The 19631-nt window shown below is 53.6% G+C and overlaps 10 protein-coding genes across 10 annotated transcripts; 7 read left to right on the forward strand and 3 right to left on the reverse strand.

The window, feature by feature from the left end:
• Positions 1-178: 178 nt before the first annotated feature.
• A1O7_07022 (uncharacterized protein) lies at positions 179-532 on the reverse strand (the record flags this gene model as incomplete). Its single annotated transcript, XM_007761022.1, has 2 exons — positions 179-274; positions 341-532. The coding sequence occupies 2 exons, from the start codon at positions 530-532 to the stop codon at positions 179-181; spliced, it is 288 nt and encodes a 95-aa protein (XP_007759212.1).
• A 299-nt stretch (positions 533-831) lies between these two features.
• Positions 832-2025, forward strand: A1O7_07023 (uncharacterized protein; the record flags this gene model as incomplete). Its single annotated transcript, XM_007761023.1, has 1 exon — positions 832-2025. The coding sequence occupies one exon, from the start codon at positions 832-834 to the stop codon at positions 2023-2025; it is 1194 nt and encodes a 397-aa protein (XP_007759213.1).
• A 312-nt stretch (positions 2026-2337) lies between these two features.
• A1O7_07024 (uncharacterized protein) lies at positions 2338-3873 on the forward strand (the record flags this gene model as incomplete). The annotated part of the gene is made up of 4 exons (XM_007761024.1): positions 2338-2466; positions 2551-2868; positions 2987-3032; positions 3107-3873. The coding sequence occupies 4 exons, from the start codon at positions 2338-2340 to the stop codon at positions 3871-3873; spliced, it is 1260 nt and encodes a 419-aa protein (XP_007759214.1).
• A 1024-nt stretch (positions 3874-4897) lies between these two features.
• Positions 4898-7904, reverse strand: A1O7_07025 (uncharacterized protein; the record flags this gene model as incomplete). The annotated part of the gene is made up of 3 exons (XM_007761025.1): positions 4898-5443; positions 5499-6829; positions 6881-7904. 3 exons carry the CDS (start codon positions 7902-7904, stop codon positions 4898-4900), a joined length of 2901 nt encoding a protein of 966 aa, XP_007759215.1.
• Positions 7905-8541: 637 nt separating this feature from the next.
• Positions 8542-10999, forward strand: A1O7_07026 (uncharacterized protein; the record flags this gene model as incomplete). Its single annotated transcript, XM_007761026.1, has 8 exons — positions 8542-8755; positions 8801-9381; positions 9432-9551; positions 9603-9865; positions 9934-10036; positions 10092-10403; positions 10458-10605; positions 10653-10999. The coding sequence occupies 8 exons, from the start codon at positions 8542-8544 to the stop codon at positions 10997-10999; spliced, it is 2088 nt and encodes a 695-aa protein (XP_007759216.1).
• A 347-nt stretch (positions 11000-11346) lies between these two features.
• A1O7_07027 (uncharacterized protein) lies at positions 11347-12138 on the forward strand (the record flags this gene model as incomplete). The annotated part of the gene is made up of 1 exon (XM_007761027.1): positions 11347-12138. The coding sequence occupies one exon, from the start codon at positions 11347-11349 to the stop codon at positions 12136-12138; it is 792 nt and encodes a 263-aa protein (XP_007759217.1).
• Positions 12139-13024: 886 nt separating this feature from the next.
• On the forward strand, positions 13025-13486 carry A1O7_07028 (Clp protease; the record flags this gene model as incomplete). Its single annotated transcript, XM_007761028.1, has 1 exon — positions 13025-13486. The coding sequence occupies one exon, from the start codon at positions 13025-13027 to the stop codon at positions 13484-13486; it is 462 nt and encodes a 153-aa protein (XP_007759218.1).
• A 907-nt stretch (positions 13487-14393) lies between these two features.
• A1O7_07029 (uncharacterized protein) lies at positions 14394-15968 on the reverse strand (the record flags this gene model as incomplete). Its single annotated transcript, XM_007761029.1, has 1 exon — positions 14394-15968. The coding sequence occupies one exon, from the start codon at positions 15966-15968 to the stop codon at positions 14394-14396; it is 1575 nt and encodes a 524-aa protein (XP_007759219.1).
• A 1356-nt stretch (positions 15969-17324) lies between these two features.
• Positions 17325-18293, forward strand: A1O7_07030 (uncharacterized protein; the record flags this gene model as incomplete). Its single annotated transcript, XM_007761030.1, has 1 exon — positions 17325-18293. One exon carries the CDS (start codon positions 17325-17327, stop codon positions 18291-18293), a length of 969 nt encoding a protein of 322 aa, XP_007759220.1.
• Positions 18294-18604: 311 nt separating this feature from the next.
• On the forward strand, positions 18605-19300 carry A1O7_07031 (cytidine deaminase; the record flags this gene model as incomplete). The annotated part of the gene is made up of 2 exons (XM_007761031.1): positions 18605-18692; positions 18897-19300. 2 exons carry the CDS (start codon positions 18605-18607, stop codon positions 19298-19300), a joined length of 492 nt encoding a protein of 163 aa, XP_007759221.1.
• Between the last annotated feature and the right edge of the window lie 331 nt (positions 19301-19631).

The raw sequence follows: 19631 nt of genomic DNA on the forward strand, positions 1-19631 counted from the left end.
GTTACCGGTGTATACTGCCCACCTGTCGCCATTGGCTTCGATGCCCTGCGTTGACAGCTGGAGGCTCCGGCGCACTTCTATCTCGAATTTTCGTTCTCTGTTGAGCGGAATATTCTCTGCGCAGCTTTCGTTTGATCGTAAACCTGAGATTCTCTTCCAAGGTGGCCAGCCCTCAGAATTACCCACTCAGCTCCTCTTTCCGTGCCAATCCCCTAGCATGCCTATTCACCTCTTCGACGATATCCTGCAGCGTAACCTTCTCGCCGGGTCCTTGCTTAGCTTTCGCCGCGGCACTTGCTTGCTCTCCCTCTGCTGCCTTGCCGCCCCACGAATACTTTACAACCTTTCCATCTTTGAAACCTAGCTCTAACGTCGATGGTTCGTGGGAGTAGCGCGGTAGCGCTTGGGACTTTATCTGTAAGGTCTTGTGTGCGTTGGCTGGGAGAAGGGTCAAAAAGAGGCGCGGGATCTTCGACGAGGGCGAGAAGGGGTTAAAGGTCGCTCTTAGGGTGGTCAGGTAGGTTGTAATCATTGTGCCGGAGAGAATGTTGGTACTGCTCGAGCTGTGTCGGAGCGCTGCAAGCTCGTGTTGGTTCTAGCCACACAAACGGAGCGACTGATCTCTGCGACGGTGTTGCGGTATTGTGTACTCGTGGCTTAGGACAAGTTTACCTCGCGGAGTACTGGTGGAGTTCTGCTGCGGAGAAATATCGCGTGAATCTGCGCCGAGTTTGCCCTGTTTGCATTTCCCGCAGTCTACGGAGCACTCTGTACATCATTAAGGACAGCTGGATGTCAGTTCTTGTTTCTACCAGAGCACACGCCCTGACAATGTCTCTTTCGCTCTCCCAGAGGCTCCAGGCCCTCGCTGACTTGTATAAAGAAGTTGTTGCCCAAATCCAAGAACTCCGGAAATTCAGTCCCGCAAATGACACGTCCGGCAACCCAGACGAGCGCCGAATTGAACTCGCAACAGAGATCCACGACAGCCTGAAAGAGCAAGAAGACACTCTAGAAATCCTCAGACAAGAGCTTGAAGACGATACCTTTGCCGCCCACCGACGAGATGCTTCCCCACGAGAGGCTGAACGCGAACGAAACGCAGACTTACTCCTGCTCTTGACTGAAGATCTAAAGACAGCACGGGCCAGTTTCCGCAAGGCCCAATTACAAGCCAAGCGCACTGCCGATGCAGAAAAGCGCAAAGAGCGCGAAAAGCTCTTCGCCGATAGAAAACAAGACGGTCAGGTCCTGCCCCGAGGACGAGCTACGCATGAGAAATTGACGCAAGACGAACTCGCGCTGCGCGCGGCGGAGGATGTCACCATGGCGCTGCGGCGCGTACACAATCAGCTTGAGGGAGAATTGTCGGTCTCGCAGTTTGCGCAGCAGACGTTGGAAGAAAGCCAACAAGCTCTACAGACTCTGACTACCAGTTATGCAGGCACGACAGATCTACTAAAGACTAGTAGGAGTTTCGTGGGGCAGTTGGTGAGAAGTAATAAATCGGATACGTGGTTCTTGAAGACGAGTTTCTATCTTCTCGCGGCGACAATTGCGTGGTTGTTTTACCGGCGGATCATCTATGGGCCGATGATGTTGTTCATTATTTGGCCCTTGCGGATGATGTGGTGGGTGTCGATAAAGAGCTTTGGAGTGGTAGGACTGGGCGGCAGATCTGACGTTACGGCGTTATCTGCGCCTGTACCGACGCTGACACTTTCAAGGCCTGGTGGCAGTGTAGAGGGCATGCCGACGAACGTGGGCGGCTCACAAATATACTTCAAAAGCATGCATCTACCAGCGAAGGGAGGGCGTGGGGGAGGTCCGCCACCGCAGGTACCACAGCAGGAGATCGAAGAAAGCATGATTGATAAGATTGGACGGATGATGGAAAATCAGCCGGAGGAAACACAACTTGATGACATATCAGAGGAGCAGCGACGGCAGCAGGAAGACCAGCCCAGGAATCCAAAGAAGCGGATGATGGAGGTAGATGTAGAACCTGTTCGAGACGAGCTATGAAATGATAACCAAGACCCAATGAAGAGATGACTTATCATGTCTCCTGCTCCCCTTTCTCCGCTGACAGTAATTGGCTTACATGGTGCTCCTCGAAGAAAGAGACTCACGCTCCTGAGCCCTCAGCCTTGCATCCTAATCTGGCAATGCTGCAAGGCTTGCAATGACGTATCTCGTTCAGCCTCGCCAAGAAACACTCAACGCGTCTGGTCGGTCGCGTCTTCTCCCGCATTTCCCGTTTCCGACGTATTTTAGCATAGACTCACCGTCGCGTGAACGTCGCCGTTACCCTTCCCCCTCTCGCCACATTACACGATGGCCGACTTCTTCAGCAATAAAGCCCGCGCTGCTGCCGCTGCATCGTCCTCTAAGCCCAACACCTCCAAATCCATCGAAACCACAGAAAGAGCAGTCCCATGGGTCGAAAAATACCGGCCGAAATCTGTGGGTTTTCCCTCCTTCCACCTCCCACTGTCGTCGGTCCATTGGCTCCGCCTGGACACAAGCTAACGGATAACACATTTGCAGCTCGAGGAAGTCAAAAGTCAAGAACACGCGACAGAGACACTGCGGCGGATGGTAAACGCTTCCAACCTGCCTCATCTCCTGTGCTATGGTCCTCCCGGGAACGGCAAGACTAGCACAATTCTGGCGCTGTGCAGGGAACTGTTCGGCCCGGAACTGATGAAGACGAGAGTGCTCGAACTGAATGCTTCAGACGAGCGCGGGCTATCGGTGATCCGAGAACGAGTCAAGCAATTTGCCGCGCTGCACTTGACGAATCCGAGCAGCAAAGAGTATACGCAGAAATACCCGTGTCCGAACTTTAAGATTGTCATCCTGGATGTGAGTCTGCCTTACTCTGAACCACACCGACAAAAACGCAGGGTCCGAGCTAGAGCCCTAAAGTTCGGCCGCCCTCGATAGAGCAGGATGTAGTATGCTATGCTAACAGGCCGCGCAGGAAGCAGACCAGCTGACGCAAGACGCCCAAGGAGCATTGAGAAGAGGTGCGCTCTACTCGCCAACCCTCCCAGTCTACCGCTCGATCCCTTGCTGACATGTGCTGGCAATCGGTCCACAGTAATGGAAATTTACAGCACCTCCACCCGCTTCGCCCTCTGCTGCAACTACGTCTCTCGCATCATCGACCCCATAGCCTCGCGGTGCTCGAAATTCAGATTCAAAGCCATTGGCGGTGACCAAGCGGCGGCTCGCATCGCGGAGATTCTCAAGGCCGAGAACGTCAACTACACCGACGGCGTCATCGAACGGACATTGAAGGTCTCAGACGGTGACTTGCGAAGAGCCATTAACCTGCTACAATCTGCCGCCCGGCTCGTGGGAGCTTCGGCTTCGGCTTCGGCGTCGAGCGAGAAGGCGAACGCCGGGAGCAAAAAAAACGTTGTCCCCGAAGACAGCGACGACGAGATGGAGGATGTGGATAATACCACAAAACCCAATGCCCAAACCGGCGGCAACGCCATCCGAATATCCGACATCGATGAGATCGCGGGCACGTTTCCCCCAGCTCTGACGGACAGGTTGATCAAAATCCTCCAGAAGGGAAACACGAGGAATTATAGCCACATTGCCACCGAGATCACGAATATCGTCGCGTCAGGATACGCCGCGAACGAAGTCCTCTCGGCTCTGTACGCGAAGATCATCGTCGGGGATGAGGGAGACATCGTGGTCGCAAAAAAGGGTGACGTGGCTGCGGCGTTGCGGAAGAAGGCGGCACTGACGCAAACCTTCTCCGAGTTCGACAAGCGGTTGATCGACGGGGTGGATGAGCATCTCGCGTTGCTGGACATGAGTTGTCAGCTGGCTGCGGTGTTGGCTGCCTGATGGCATTGCCTGGCTTAGCCCTGTCCCCGACGCATGGGTTGACCTTGTACAGAACCTCAAAGGGATGCGGAAACAGACAGAATTGTACGACTATCAATGAGACTCGGTCGGGACGCGTGGTACTTTGCTGCATCAGCGAGGCGTTTGCGGCGTTGTCAAAGGAGTCGGATCTGCCGTGCTAATGGATGCTGGACTTACCACGGATGAATGAACGTGACCATAATATACAGTGACTCGGTCTGTCCTCTATTACGTTCTCTATATTTCCCATTCTTGGTCCTACATATAAATGGATTGACAAGCGGTCTATTCTGGACTTTTCGCCCAGTACATAGTACGGAGGCAGGGGTTACGGCGCGAGTTCGCACGCACGATTGTCTGCTTTGCAAGCCTAGCGTATTAGCATCCTGTGTACAAGATCATTACGCAGGGCTTAGCACTGCTGTGCTGTGGATAAAGCTCATTGCATTGCATGTCCATCGGTCTATGGGCTAAGGTATGTATTGGGAATGTCTTCGAGCGGCGTCGGGTGCAAAGCAAGCAGGCTGCAAGTTGCACTGTAGGGAGTCAGTTCCTACTTGTCGTGAAAGCCCCCTCGCGGGTAGAGAATGAATATGGAACCAGGGTTCACACGGTGTCTTCCTTGAGTTCGTCCGTCCGTGGAATCCTCCCACCCTCAGCTCGGGGACCTCCTAGCTTCGAGGGCTCAGTTTCCACCGATAATGAGGCGTTGTGTCTCCTTAAGTTGGACCAAGCTGGCAATGTTGTCCCTCCAAAAACGCAGGGCTGGACTGGAGATACCTGAAGACGCTCGCAGAAAGTGGGTAGGGCAATGAATTGATGTTGGCATTGGTGATGGATGAAGAGCCGAGTTTCACTCAGAGCGGATGAAGTCTCCTGTGAAAGTCCAGTCGTTACTGCTTCCCGGCGTGTCTGCTAGTTGGATGAAGGCAGGGTGCTCGAGCAAGCAACAGTGAAAAGGAATGTTGAGGGGAGAAGTCGTCACTGTAGCATCCGTCATCCCTCAGTCGAGCGGAGAATTTTCATTAACTGTGACTGCGGAGGCGCTGGCTTCTTGATTTGAATTGGGCTGTTCATTTGAGCTGGCTTGTCCATTTGAGCGGGCTTGTCGCTCAGGGCTCCTGATTGTCTCTTGATTGCTAATTTCGCAGCCTCGTTCGCTTGTGCACTCTGACCGACCACATAGCACAGTGGGTTCGTGATCTCGTTGTGGGGTGGTACTCGGTCGCTCAGCCCACGTGTCGGATGCCTCTCCGACTTCTGTTGCTGACCCGGGTGCTTGGGAGACTTGGACTGCATGCTCTTGGTCGATGATGCTAAGTCCATCTTTATCAAAACTGGTGCTGGACCCATCAGTGACGCTGGGTCTCTCGATGGAACGTCCCTCGGTAAGTTTTGCTGTGACTTCTTGTTGCACGGCGGGATTTGATCGGTGCGTTGACGAGAAGTGTTCGCAGTATCCGTCGGCTGAGAGTTGGGTGATCGAGACGTAATCTTCGTCATCGCCGGCACTCCCGTGGTAGTTGCTCTCTGAGGCTACGTTAGTTTTCTGCAGAACTGTTAGGGATCGTGTAGGTAGGGCGAGGACATATGTGGCAACTTACCATTTTCTTGCTTGGGAGGTAACTTTCGACATGATCAGGATCTCTCGCTTGCACTTTGGTGCTGTTATCCGATATTTTACGCTTTCTGGAAACGCCTGAACAGAGTTCGGGCTCAGGGCCTACGGGTGCTTCCTCCTTGAGAATCCTGGCGGCTCTCACGGTATCAGCACCACCATACAGCATGTGTCCCTCCACCTGTAGTTCTGCATTGTTGTCCAAGTCATTTGCCTGCTGACGAGATGCCTGCCTCTCGAGACTCTCTATTGTTCCGCGATGTCTCTTAGAAGCGCTTTCCCGCTTCTTGCGGGAGTCGGTGCTCGGTGTGGAGGTTCTTGACTTCGAAAGAGGTGCCTCGGAGGTCAAAGTGGTCCCATCATCGAAGGGTTCGGTAGACAAAGAATCATGCCTAGCAATCAGGGGCTGGGCAGAAATTTCGTGGGAGCGACGAGTGCTAGTCGAAGGGATTTGCCCATCAGCAGTTCCCGAAGCGCTGATATTGCGGCCGACGAGCTTTTTCTTGCCACCGGAATTCTTGTTATCGTCCTCAAACCCGAGTTTCGAAGGTGGCTTGGGGGCAAAACGAAGTTGGTAGCTTCCTGCCCTGTCGCCTGGGGGTCCGGATTCATTCGGTTCACCTCGAACGCCATCCCCAAGATGTAATCTCGATGCTGCTGAGATGCCGTTTCCACCGCCACGGCCTGGTCCTGCAGCTGACGTCGCCTGCATGGAGTATTGATCGTTGGAGCTTGCCTCGTCTTCCGAAAGCTCTTCCGGAGGAATTACCATGCCCTTGACCATCCAAACAACGCCACGATAAAGGACCTGCTCCTTCTCGTACTCTTGTCCCTTCGCATCCCCACGTCTGACAACGCAAGGCTCCACGACCATATCGAAGGGACGACCGACTAGGGCTTCAGCTTCGGCTCTTTGTGCCTCATCGTCAAATTCTTCGTCATCCAGCTTCAGGATTCGATGCGGCTTGAATCGGTCGTGTCTCAGGTCGAACTTGGTCTTCTCGAGGTCGTCGAGAAAGTAAAATCTCACTTCGGGGTTTTCAGTTGATAGTCTGGCAGAGAGACGTAAGGCTGCCTCTACAATCTCGAGCATCTCCTTGTGGCGCTTTTGCCCATCTTCGTCGCCGACCGCTTGCAAGCCCACGTGGAACTTTGACAGGCAAAGAGCGACTATCTTCTCGCAACGGTGTTGGCGTAGACACTGCATGTCCTTTTGGCGCGAAGATAATTTGGCTGCCTTGCTTCCGTCGAGAACTGCAGGCTTGTCGACTAGGCTACAGATTCGGGCTCTCAACTTGTTGCAGCCTTCTGGACATTCTTTTCTCTGTTAGCACGATTCTAGCGTCGAGCCTAGCTAGAGTTGCGTACCTTCAGTCGCTGCTTCCATGACCCAGTTCATGCAGTCTTCATAACTATCATTTGCCGCATCCTGCATGCTCCTGCCCAGATGGGCGAACGGTCTTCGAAACGTCTCATCACAGAGAAAGCAGTTGAGGAGTGCGTTCAAGACCATTTGCGGTGGTGTTTGCTTGTCTTGGGCAGCCCTGTCAATCGCCGCAACCAGCCACTTTGTTGCAAATGCCTTCCCGGCATGTATGGCGAGAAGATCTCGTACTTTGGCCTTCGCAGCATCATTCCACCTCTCAATTGACCACGTCCTGGCCCATTCCTTGGTTTCGGAGAAGAGCCAGGTCAGGTCTTCAGTTACTTGTTCGTCCTGCATTGCCTCCGCCTTGTCTTTTCCGAGAAGCTCGAGTGCATCATCATGATACCCTTGAATTGTGGCCTCATGCTCCGAAATCTGGTGCTTCAAGCCTTGAACATCCTGTGCAAGCTTGGAATTTTCTTCTTTCAGAGATCTCGCGGTTTGCTCTAGCGCCATTCGTTTCTCCAGTTGCTTTATTTTGGCTTGTTTGTAAGTTTCGATGGCGTTCATCTGCAGGCGGATTCTAGTGTGGGATTGTTCCAGGTTGAGCCTCAATGGGCGTGTCTGCTTCACCTTGTTGTTGGTTTTACCAGTCTTGCCTCGCCGTCTCCCTCTCTTGGAACTAGCCGGGGTTATCTCTTCCGGGGTTTGACGCTCTGCTGGTGTCTGCCTCGGGGAATAATCATCGTGTTCACTGTCATCATCGAACTGCTGGCTATCGTTCGATTTTGCTGAGATGTCTGACTCGACGACTGGGACGGCGTCAGTCGAAAGAGAGTTTGGGTTCCCGGATAGGCGCCCCTGTCGTGTCGACCGCGTCTTAAAGCCACTCTCAGCCAGTCGAGGGATAGTGTGTACGACATTTGGATCTTCCTCCAGTCGGACCATTCTCTGCTTTGGTACTTCGACTGATACAGATCCTCCACCCGTGATTTCCAAACCGCTGTCGTCTTGACTGGAGTCCATGGTGAGTTTGTGGATGCTTACTTGAGGTAGAAGTGTTGGTTGAGCTGTCATGCAATGATCACAAGTGGTCTGATATCTCCGATGTCACATAGAGAATGGAAAGAGATACAACTTGAGCCAGTGAATAAGAGGACTTCACTCAAGAAGAAGTCGGTGCCGATTGTCACGGGTCCATGGCCGGCTCAAAGAAAGCTGAGGGAAAGATCTCTTCCATATAGGAGTCGCAATGACATTGACCTCACCGTCGACCTCCGCTCCTCTTCAACCCTGTGACATGTGAGTCTAAGGATCTCAAAAGCATGTGACACTCATACATCGTAGTGCCGTCTCCTTACTACTTGAGACTCGTCTCCTCCTCTTTATCTCTCCATCTTCGGTGTACTCTCCTCTCTTTCTTACTTATACCTTCGTACAACTACCCTTTTGGTCACTCAAGCAGATTCTCGTCGGCACCACGACACCATCAACATCTCATCCCATTCTTACCCAGCTCCGACGTACAATATGGCGATAGAAGGCACAGCTCTCGGTGTCATAGATGTGCCGGTGATGCGGACTGGTATGGCTGAAGCTCTTCTAGACAGAACATTGCTGACCAGTTCATTAGCCACTCACTTGTTAGCCGCCGGGAGGAAACATGCGTCAAAACCCGGTACCGCAGCAAAGCGTAAACGCCCAAGTAAGTTTATACCTAGATTCCTGGTGGATGGACCATCTGACCGGCGCAGAAACCGAACCTACGCCGGAAGCGCTCGAGCGGCGGGAGAAGGCTAAGGCCTCTCGAGATGCTGCAAAGGCAAAAGCGGCCATTCGGATCATCGTTGGGGTTGATTTCGGCACGACGTACTCAGGTAATCGGTTGACCTCATGAAATCCACGTTGCGCTGACAGGTCAGGTGTTGCGTTTGTGACGAGCACGAAGAGTTTCAAAGACGTCGAAGTGATCCAGAAATGGCCTGGCGGTCTTACCGCTATTGCGCAGAAGGTCCCAAGCCTGATCGCATATGCCGAAGAGAATCACGATGCCGGCAACGAGGATCGGTGGGGCTACGACGTCGATAGCGGACTCCTCAGCTGTTCTTGGTTCAAATTGCTGCTCGATGAGAACACTCAGAAGACAGAATTTGACGATCCGTTACTCCAAAAAGCTGTGGGTAAGTCGCTGATGCGGATCAAGCCCGGGAAGGATGCCAAAGACGTGACGACCGACTTTCTACGCCTTCTTCATGACTATATCATGTCGCAAATGCAGAAAGCAATCGGTAAAACTGCATTGGAGCAGACGGCGTTTCGCTTCCAGTTCACTTTACCAGCGGTATGGTCTCTTCACGCCCGTGAATCGACGTTGGCAGCGGCCAGAGATGCCGGGTTTGCCGGCCGAGAGGGCGACGAGCTGTTTTTCACAGAGGAACCCGAGGCGGCCTTCTTGTGGACTATCAAATCGACCGAGGACAAGTTTGCGACCAGTCCCTTCCAGGTGAGCAGTCTTAAACGTGGAAGCATGCGTGCTCAACTAATGTGTCAAAGGAGAACTCATGTGTGATGGTGGTGGATATGGGTGGAGGTACAGTGGACTTAGTCACATACCGCATCATCAAATCACAGCCGCTCCAGCTGGAAGAAGCATGCGTCGGCCAAGGCAAGAATGTCTGTCTCGGAAGAGAGACACACCTGCTGACTTCAAACTCAGGCGCAAAGATAGGTGGTACAGCAATTGACCGCGCTTTCCATGAACTAACGCTCAAGCGCTTCGACGCTGCGTTCATGAATCTCCCTAGCGAGAAAACGGGAGCCGGAAGTACTTTCCTGAAGGGTTTTGAGGACATTAAGCGCAACTTCAAGGGAAAGGATAAGAGCAGAAAATTCTTACGCATCCCTCTCAAGATGAACAAGTTGGACATGGATAGTGATGCTGTTCGTCAATACTATGACTCGGACGAAGACATGGTCAAGCTTACTAGGTATGTACCGGGTCTTTCGGCTTGCTCCAGAAAGCTTGTATCGCCAGGCACTGCTGACTTCCGCATAGCGACGACGTCGAAGCCATGTTCGAACCAGTTCTGCAGAAGAGCTTCGATCTGGTCCGAAGACAAGCCGGTAGAGCGAAAAAGGCTCGCAGCCCGCCGATCCGGGTAATATCCATTGTTCCCTTGTGCGAGTGGCATACATAGTACTGACTTGAAACAGACGGTTGTCGTATGTGGTGGACTCAGCTGTTCTCCTTACGTATGCGATCGGTTCACAGCCTTTGTTGCCAACGAATTTGACGAGGGGAAAGTCGAACTCGTCAGTCCGCTTGAGCCTTGGTCGGCCATCGCAAGAGGCGCTGTGCTTTCAGCACTTGAGAAGAATCCGGTCATGTTCAGGCGGGCGCGAGATTGGATTGGTTGCTGCGTACACACCAAGTTCAAGCCCAGATTCCACAAAGTAGAAGACCAATTCGAATGTCCTATTCGAGGACTAAGAGCGGCGAATCAGATGAAGTGGGCATACAAGAGGGTAAGTCGTCGTATCCACAATGTATGATCATACCTGGGGCTGACCGATCATTAGGGAGACAAGCTGTCGGAAAACATGAAGAAGAGGCTCGAGCTTTATGCGACCGTGACGAGCATCCAGCAGGAAATTGAAGAAGTTTGCCTTCAGCAAGTCTTATACAAATGCCCGTTGAAGAATGCTCCTACTCGTCTGGATGGTAACCGTAAGTCTGACGAGCCACGCGTGGTGGCAGCACTAATGCTTGCGCAGATGTCTTTGCCATTGGGAACCTGAAAGTCGATCTAACTGCGCATGCTCGGGCGGAGCGTGCCAGGCACATTGAAGAAACGGGCAAGCCCCCGAAAGTGCTGGCATTCAAGGTCATCATTGAGATGGTCGTGTCGAGCATCAAGGGTATCTTAGAGGCGTCCGCCAAAATAGGAAACAAGAAGGTCGGAAAGACAACGGTCGAATATGTCTCAGACCCAACCTGGCGTTCAAAAACCGTCATAGACGATGAAGACGCTGAAAGTGACGAGGATGAGCCTGGGGAGTCCGACTCTGCTGATTTCGAAGTCGTTGCTGCCGAGGATGAAGGAGAAGAGCAAGACGGATGATGAATGATGACTGATGGCAGGCAGAGATGAAAAGACGACATTTTTCAACGTCTGACGAACAGTATTTGGCACTTTGAAGCGGGATTTGGGGAGGCGCGGAGCTGTAGGACAGGTGGAATTCGACGTCATATGACATTCAACGAGGACTCCCCCGGAGCTGGAAAGGAGTGACGGCCTGGAGCAGCACTGCGACGCACTTCACCACCTTGGGCTTTCGAACGGCAGGAGCGCAGACGCTTTCATTTTGACTCCCATCTCCAAGGGCTCATCTAGGATACTGCACACAAGTATCTGAGCAATATGATACTTTCTCGTCTATCTCCTTTGACTTCGCAGGTTCATTTCTAATGAACAATACGGCGACCGCCGAAAATGACAGCCCATTCGTCCCCTCGCTCAACCATGAGCGCAAGCTCGAACTTCCGGAGAAGAAAGAGCATTACCTTGAACCCCTCCTCCATGCCCTGGATGGGCTGATATATCTCTATTTTGCGGCTCTTTATATGTGCGACAACCTCTCACTTCTCCTGATACTACGGCTTGCGAACCAAATCGTGCATGTTCGAGCCCCGATATCCCAACTACCTCCTACGATCCTCGTCAGCGTCGTCTGCCTCGTGACTCACCTGCTGCAGAGCCGACCGGGAGACAAGCGCTTGTATGGAGGCATTCTCATTGATTTTGTGGGCGAGCTGGCGCCATCAACGGCTAGACTGTTGCTGTTGGACATCCTCGTTTTTGCCCTACAGTTGATTATGCTAGTGGCCGGCCACGAGAAACAGAAAAGCTCTGGAGAGGCGCAGAGTCCGGAAACACCGCAACCGCAGGATCTGGAGTCAGAAGAGGCCGGTCGACTGAGGTCGCGTACTCAAGACAATGGGGCCGAAACAGATGAGGGAGTCGAAATGCGGAGTCTGCTACCAGACGGCTCGGAAGAGCAGGAACGAGCACATCAGAAGAGGAGTGACCCAGGTGGGCAAGATGACGAGGTGATACTGCTGGACCTGACGGGACTCCGGGCTCTAATGCGCAGGCCGCCGCCAACGTCGTCCCCGGCTACGTCTGAAGACCCTGCGGCTCGTGCGTCTCTTGCTACATTCTTGGCTAATCTGGCGGCTCGAAGGGCAAGGGGAGCTTAAACCACAATGCTACCTGGCTTGACTCTCGGAAGGAGGCGAGCAAAAACTCCAATTCCCATGATGGCGAACGCTCACGCAGCCCCGCTTCTTGGGTGGCATTTGTTCTTTTGCTTTCAAACTTGCGTAGCAAGTGCGGCGTCCTACAAGCTTATGAGTGAATTGGCTTTCCTCGTGATCGAGTATGAGTAGACGTAACAACGCGAAGTCGCTCAGCCTCGTCCCCACATCTTCAGCCTTGCGACACTCTCCAAAAGTCGCACATCAACATCACCTGTACTCTCCTCCTTTGACGCGACCGTTGCCTCCTCGCCGTCCATACTCATGATGCGTCCTCCCCTGCGAGCCGTGGCCCGACTTCAATTCAAGTGCACGGCAGGCCATTCGGCGGCCACCCGGGCAGCAACATGCGGCGCCGCATACCTCAATGAACCCTCGCGGCGGCCGTACTCGTACTCTAGATCTGCGCCGCCGCCGCAGCGGACAACGTCAAGTTGGCTTCCTGTTCCTTTTGTGACCGAGACACTTGCCGGCATGGTGAGCACTGCGCGGGTCCCCGGACTGCGTGGTTCAGCCAGGCTAACGCAGCTCCGCAGACACACACCACGGACCTGTTCTCGCGGCTGCTCAAAGAAAGAATCGTCGCCCTGTACGGGGAGGTGGACGACCGTATGGCGTGAGTACAACCAATAGCTATTCATCTCCACCACTAGACACGCCCCTGTCCATACGACGTTCTGTAGATGTCTATGTCCGCTGTACTTGATACGGTCCTCCAATCGTCCCAAAGTTGCGCTTACGCGATGCTAACATGTGCCGTTGCAACACCAGCGCCACCGTCACGGCCTCCCTCCTCTTTCTCGAATCCGAAAGCGACCGCCCTATCAGCATGTACATCAACTCGCCCGGCGGGAGCGTGACGGCCGGCCTCAGCATCTACGACTGCATGCAATACATCGTCCCGGAGGTGTCGACGCTCGTGCTCGGCCAGGCCGCCTCGATGGGCTCGCTGCTGCTCGCGGGCGGCGCCCCAGGCAAGCGCTACTGCCTGCCTCACTCGTCCGTGATGCTCCACCAGCCGAGCGGCGGCCACTACGGCACGGCGGCCGACATTGCGATCCACGCCAAGGAGATCCTGCGCGTGCGCACGCAGCTCAACCGCATCTACGAGCGGCACCTGACGCCCACGAACAGGGACAAGAAGATGACGGTCGAGGACATCGAGAAGATGATGGAGAGGGATTACTTCCTCAGTGCCGAGGAGGCGCTCGAGCTCGGCGTCGTGGATGAGATTCTGGCGAGTCGGAAGAAAAAGCCCGAAGAGGGCGACAAGGACAAGGAGGGGACGTGAGCGGCGTGCCCAAAGAAGATTGTCGTCTCGGACGTACAGTACTTACTGAGGAGAAAGTGCGTGGGGAGTGAGGAGCTTCTCTGCCCGCAAAATCCAGCGCCGTGGATCTTCTGTACAGTATGGGGGCAGCTCGCGTTCGCGTGCGGCCGACTTGTACCACCATGTATTCGATGGGCTCTCTGCTTTACTTCCATGATGGGCAGTCTATCCGGAACAGGGATGGACACGGAGATGGAAATGCAGATTCCCCTCTCATCAGAACGATTGCGAATTCCTCTCAACCTTTAGGACGGAGAGAGGATGGACGGCGCTCGAAAGGAGCGCTGTCCTTCTGTCAAAGGCCGAACCCGGAGGCCTCCCAGGCGTGTTGAACGGGAAAAGCATGGATCTCCCACAAGGACATCGCAGGAGAAGAAAAGTGTGGATGAAGATGAATTTCAGTTGGTATTATACCAAGGATAGATGACTATACAGGTCCGCTCAATTCATACAAGATCGTCCTCCCGCTAGAATCTGGAAGTCGTACAAACATTATCATATCTGCGATTTAGTTCAAGATCCTTTTGGGCCCAGCAGGGTCCAGAACAGCACCAAATAGGCCCCATGGCCGACTCGCATGGTAGAAATCTGGCTGAAAATAGAGGCACATGAGGAACCCTTCGTGGGAGGGCCTGGATCCCGTGCAAGCCCTTAGCACTCGGGCTTGCGAAAGATCCAAAAGAAAGATGCACGGCGATGCGTGTCAGACAGATCAAAACCGGCGCTTTCAAGCGTACTGTGTCAGGTTGTCCAACGCTCGCTTTCAGCAGTATTCGACGATAAAATCCATAAATCACAGGTCGTGACTTCGTTAATCATAACATCATATCTCGTCAATCCTGGATAAGAAGGGGGAACTGTGCCGGCGTCATGACCATGTTCCCCGCCGTTGAGGAGCCGGACTGGCAGTGCGGCTCGGTGGTAGGCGTTGTTTCTTGGTCGCAGGCTTGTACTCTTCATCGTCATCATCAACTTCCTCCACCTGTGCTTGTGTTTGCTGTTCGAGTCTTTCAAGCATCTGGGTCCAGAGGAAGACATCCCCAGCATCATTCATCGCCGAAGACATGGCTTGTTGTCGTTGACAGATCTCAATCAGCACGGATCTGGAGAGCTTGCTATCGCCCGAGACGTATCTGAGGGCCGTGTTGAAGCTTCGCCGTGCTTCTGGATATCGCTCCTTGGAATGCTGCATACGGCCAAGGCGCCTGTATGCCAGGCCTACCCGCCACAGATCGATGCTGCCAGGAACCTTCTGCAGTTCTTCCAATCGACTCTGAACTTGGTTGCAAAGATCCTCGGCATCTCCGTATTGATCCTGCGCGACGTCCCTGTACGCCTGTAGGAGGAGAAAGTATACCGAAAGAGCCGAATTCGGCCCAATCGCCTTGTCAACTTCCTCGATTGACGGCAGCCACTCGCTCAAGTCCGCCATTGGATCATACCATAGTAGGTCCAGAGCTCGGTTCAGCCGGACCTCGAAAAGCAGCTTGTTCTGCTTGTCAATTCGGCTTTCAAGGCCGTCAAACATCGAACGCGCCGCACGTTTGTACAATTCGCGAAGCTGCCTCACATCCAAGTCGCCAAAATCGCTGAATAGCGCATGCCTCGAGTCTTGCGGATCAAGGTACTTATGCGCCCAATCCTTCACGTTTCGAAGTACAAGGCTGGCGATGGGGGCATGACCAGAGTGAGCCACGCGCCCAACTTCATGGAGCAACGACATGGGGATCTCGTAGTACCAGGACTCAAAGAGGCGCGGGTTCTTGAAACTTGCCAGGGCTCGGTCCCATTCTTTGAATGCCAGATCATGCTTGCCATTTTCGAAGAGATTGATCCCAGCTGTTAGACTCGACGACAGGAGCCGCGACGCTTGCCTCCCGTCATTGTGCTGCGAGGACAGTGCCGAATCCCAGGAACCATGAATGAATGCGGAATGTGTCCACCTTCGGAGGTCCAGAAGAAATCGCTCCATGGTGTCGGTGATATTGAATCTGTCGAGTGGTGGCAGGATGATTGAATGCCGCGGTGGTGCCCATGGGACTACCACACTTGTGGTAGGCGAAGGCGGGAGTGGTAAGGGCGACGCTGTGGTCGGCAGTGGCGACAGTTGGGTCTGGGCTCGCTGTCGAGCCCGCTTTCTCTTGAGAGATCGCTCGGCGCGCTCTCTCATGTCCTCCGGATCCGCACCGTTAGTGGAGGGGCCTTCGCCGTCGACAATCATCTTGGCCTCATCTTCTTTGAGGTACTTTCGAAGCTTCCAGGCCTTGATTCTGTTCTTGAACATCTTCTCAGAGGCCCAGAAGCTATGCTGATCCTTTAGAATCCGCATCACTTCCGGAAGGGGTCGATTCTCCTCCTTGTACAGGCGAGTGAAAAGCGGACGCCATACCTCCCAGTCGCTGTCTGACCTAGGGCGGAACAATGGTCTGTTTGCTAGATCCATGGCCTTTGCGGGTTTGCTCTTGATTAACGCATTACAGGAGGAGCGGTCACGAACGTTGAGAAGGCGAACGAGATAGGGGCGGAGTGACCGGAGACTAAATGACAATGGACGAAATGCGGCTCTGCGACGTCAACTACCAAAGTTCCCCTGATAACGTAGGTGACTTGAAGAAGTGAAGTTGGTTCGAGGCTGACCAAGCGAAGGGAAGACGAAAGTTCCTTCTGCGGGCTGCCCGAGGTCTAGAACGCCAAGCTCCTAGTCCCCATAAGGTAAAGCGTTCCTCGTGATCTTCGCACGGAAATATGCTCAGTCTGACCAGCAAATACTTCGGTGCTCGCAACACCAGCGTCAGAATATCATCCTTCGTCCTATCAGCCCACAGTAGCGTCGGCTTACGGAATGCTCTGCGAGAACTGGTCCTCTCTCTATAGTAGGCTCTCTTTCCGCGCACCTCTCACGCACTTGAATTTACTTTGAGCTGCGGTTGGGCTCGGCTGCCTGTTGTGAAGCGTCTGTGGGCGGCACCACTGTTCCGGTCAGACCTAAATCCCGGGCTTGACCAAAGGACCCTGCGAGGGACTTTGTTATGCAAGTCACTCAGCAAATCACGGCGCTATCCCGAGAGCCTGGTCTACCTGTTTCGGGGTGTAGTGATCTTTTGTCTTCAAACGCGTGAAGCAGTCATCTCGGTCGGCTGGGGCTTAGCACAGCAGATCACTGTCACCTGCAGGCATCGTGTTTCGAGCGGGTTTGATATTCTCTTCCGGTCGTTCCCCATACTAAAACACCACATTACGTTGACGAAGCCACCAGCATCCGAAGTCCTTCTCTAACCCACCGTTTTGGGAGTCTACTGATCTCGGATTGGTCAAATGAGCGGCCATGCTACAAGATGCCGATAATGTCGACGACGCCCTGATAAGCAGCCTCAGTGCCCGTCTTCGACATGAGGGGGAAGAGGTCGAGCGAGCGTATCGTACCGGCCATCGAAACGTCCGCACAGTGCTGCGACGCCAATATGTCAATTCCATCCATCCCAGCCCAGACCGCCCTCTCTGCGAGCTCTTGGGGGAAGAGCACCTCTTGAAGGTATTAGGACTGTTGTCAGCAACTGTTGCTCTCTTCACCTTGGCCCGAGTGTATGACGAATGTCACGCAACGTTATGTCGAGCGCTTGCAACAGGTCGCAGGGGCGAATGTGACCACGACGTCTTTCGGCGCAACCCCTGTGTCGATCTCCGTGAGCTAGCTGATCAGATACGGCAGCTCGAGGAAGCTGTTCATGACCAGATCATTTTGGAAGCCACTTCGAAGGATACCTCGCTCTTGACAGCTAGATGGCACCGACTTCCACCTATGACATTTGATAACCTTCCGCGGCTGCATTCCCTTGCCGATGTTCTCCCAGGGGAACTGTCGAGGAGCCATGAATATGCTGGAATCGGTGGTGGTGGAGGCTCTGACATTATCAGCGCCAGTTTGATCGGTCACCTACTGCGAGGTCAACACAAGGAAATGAACCTGCTCATTTCTACGAGGACGTGGACCACAGGTTCGCAGGGAAAGAAAGGCTCAAAGCTGGGAATCAAGCGTGAGGTCTACAACCATGGTGGCACGGTTCAAGCCCAGGGGCGGACTGTAGCAGGTACTTTTCGAGTCGGCGAATATACTACTGCAGAAGGACGCGACCTCGAAGCTATCCCTCTGCCATTCCATCGTCAGATATTCATGGTGCTGGATCAAGGCGAGTCGAAGGCGCAGATATCTCAGCATGACCAAGCGGATCTCACAGTACAATTCGGGGCTGTCCTTCGTCAGGCTGAACGTCCGATCGAGACAGTGATTATTGTGGACACTGGTGGAGACGTATTTGGGGCCGACACAAACGGAACAACAACCCCCGACCAGGACTATCGAGTTCAGAAGGCCATGGGCCCTTTGATTTCCGAGTACAATCTCGTGACCGCTGTGGTAGCTCCGGGTGTCGATGCGCCCACTGATGCTCCACGCAAGGCCTTTGATGCTGGAGGGGTGGTATATAAGCCAGAAGAAGACGAAAAGAAGATGCTCCTTGACCTCCTCGTCAGCAAGTACAGAATGGACGGTTCGGACCCAAATAGATTTGGTAAGACGACGCTAGCATTACAGGCGCGATTACGGGGAGTTGTTGGTTGGACTTCCCTCGATCTTCCGACATACGTTGTTGACACGTGGGAGAATCCGTGGAACAGTTTCGTGTATATCAGGGAATGCATGAGCGACATCATTTTCATGCCAACAACAGAGTTGCTCCCACTGATCGAGCCGGCAAGGAGGACAGCTTGACGGAAGCCGCTTTCGCGGTCAACTCTGGGCTTTAGCTAAACAGTGGACCAATCTCGAGGCGGGCGAGCGATTGCAAGAATTGATACATAGCACTCCGGGGGTGGTGCAGAGGTGGTGCTGGGTTGGTGCTGGGAGGCGACGCCCGTCCCACAAGGCTGTGGGTTTCTTGGCAAGGCTGTGGATCTCGACCACTGAACCTCCACCCCCTACTCTTTTCCTCCGACGTACAATTCTTGTAAAACACCAAATCAACCGCGATTGACCCAGCCCTTGACCGAATACCAACCCGCGGAACAGCTAGAAATCTCGGTATGGCAGGAAAGGCACTAGTACCCTTATCAGATAAGGAAGTGGCCAAACTTGCCACGCTGGCGATCGAGGCCAAATCGAAAGCATACTGTAAGTCCCTTCAAAATGCCCGGTGACATGGGAAGGGTCCAGCGAGGCTCTATGCAGAACTGAACGAGAGAACGTCCTGCCTTCCAAGCACGGGAATGGGTTTCTGCACGTATGCATTTCAGGGACTATCCATCGTTCTCAAGCGCTCATGTCCCCCAATAGGTCTGTTCGAGAAACTCTGCTGATATCTCCCTTTGAATACAGGTCCATACTCTAATTTTAGGGTTGGGGCTTCTGTTCTCCTCACGAATGGGACTTACCACACCGGTGCCAACGTCGAAGTCGCTGCGACACCCGTGGGCATCTGTGCAGAACGATGCGCCATCGCGCCCATAATCGCAAGCGTTGCTCGTCCCGAAATGCCCGTTCTCCGCGCTCTCGCTGTGGCCACAGATATAAGCCCGCCAGCAAGTCCGTGTGGTATGTGTCGGCAATTCATTAATGAGTTTGCAAGCTCGAGGGAGTTGCCGATTTACATGTACGGCAAGGAAGGTTTAGAGGGAAAGCCTGTAAAGATGACGATCGGGGAGTTGTTGCCGATGTCCTTTGGGCCGAACGACATGGAGAAGAATCCTGGCTCGATGCCAGGAAAGGATCAGACGCCGTAAGCAGGAGAGCGCCAAATCGTCGGTGCTGGGGTCCTGTGGTAGTACGGCTTACAGTCGAAAACCCTTTGACGAACTTCAATAAATCATGTTGTAGACGTAAAGTCCTTGGCTCAGCCATACGAGTCTAGCGTTGTGAAGGTCTTCCGTGAGTCGTGTTCGCTGCAGTGCTCTTCGATTTTTAGCACTTTGGTATTTGAGGCCTCTGAGATTCGACGTGGTGAGACGCGCGTCAAGGGTCGATCCCAGTAATCCAACACGACCATCTGCTGCTGTTGTGAGCTCCCACATTCAGTGCTACTATGACAGGCCATCAAAAGACCAAGGCAACCTC

This window comes from Cladophialophora yegresii, assembly GCF_000585515.1.
Source record: "Cladophialophora yegresii CBS 114405 chromosome Unknown aczIN-supercont1.5, whole genome shotgun sequence".
Taxonomy (NCBI): Eukaryota; Fungi; Ascomycota; class Eurotiomycetes; order Chaetothyriales; family Herpotrichiellaceae; genus Cladophialophora; species Cladophialophora yegresii.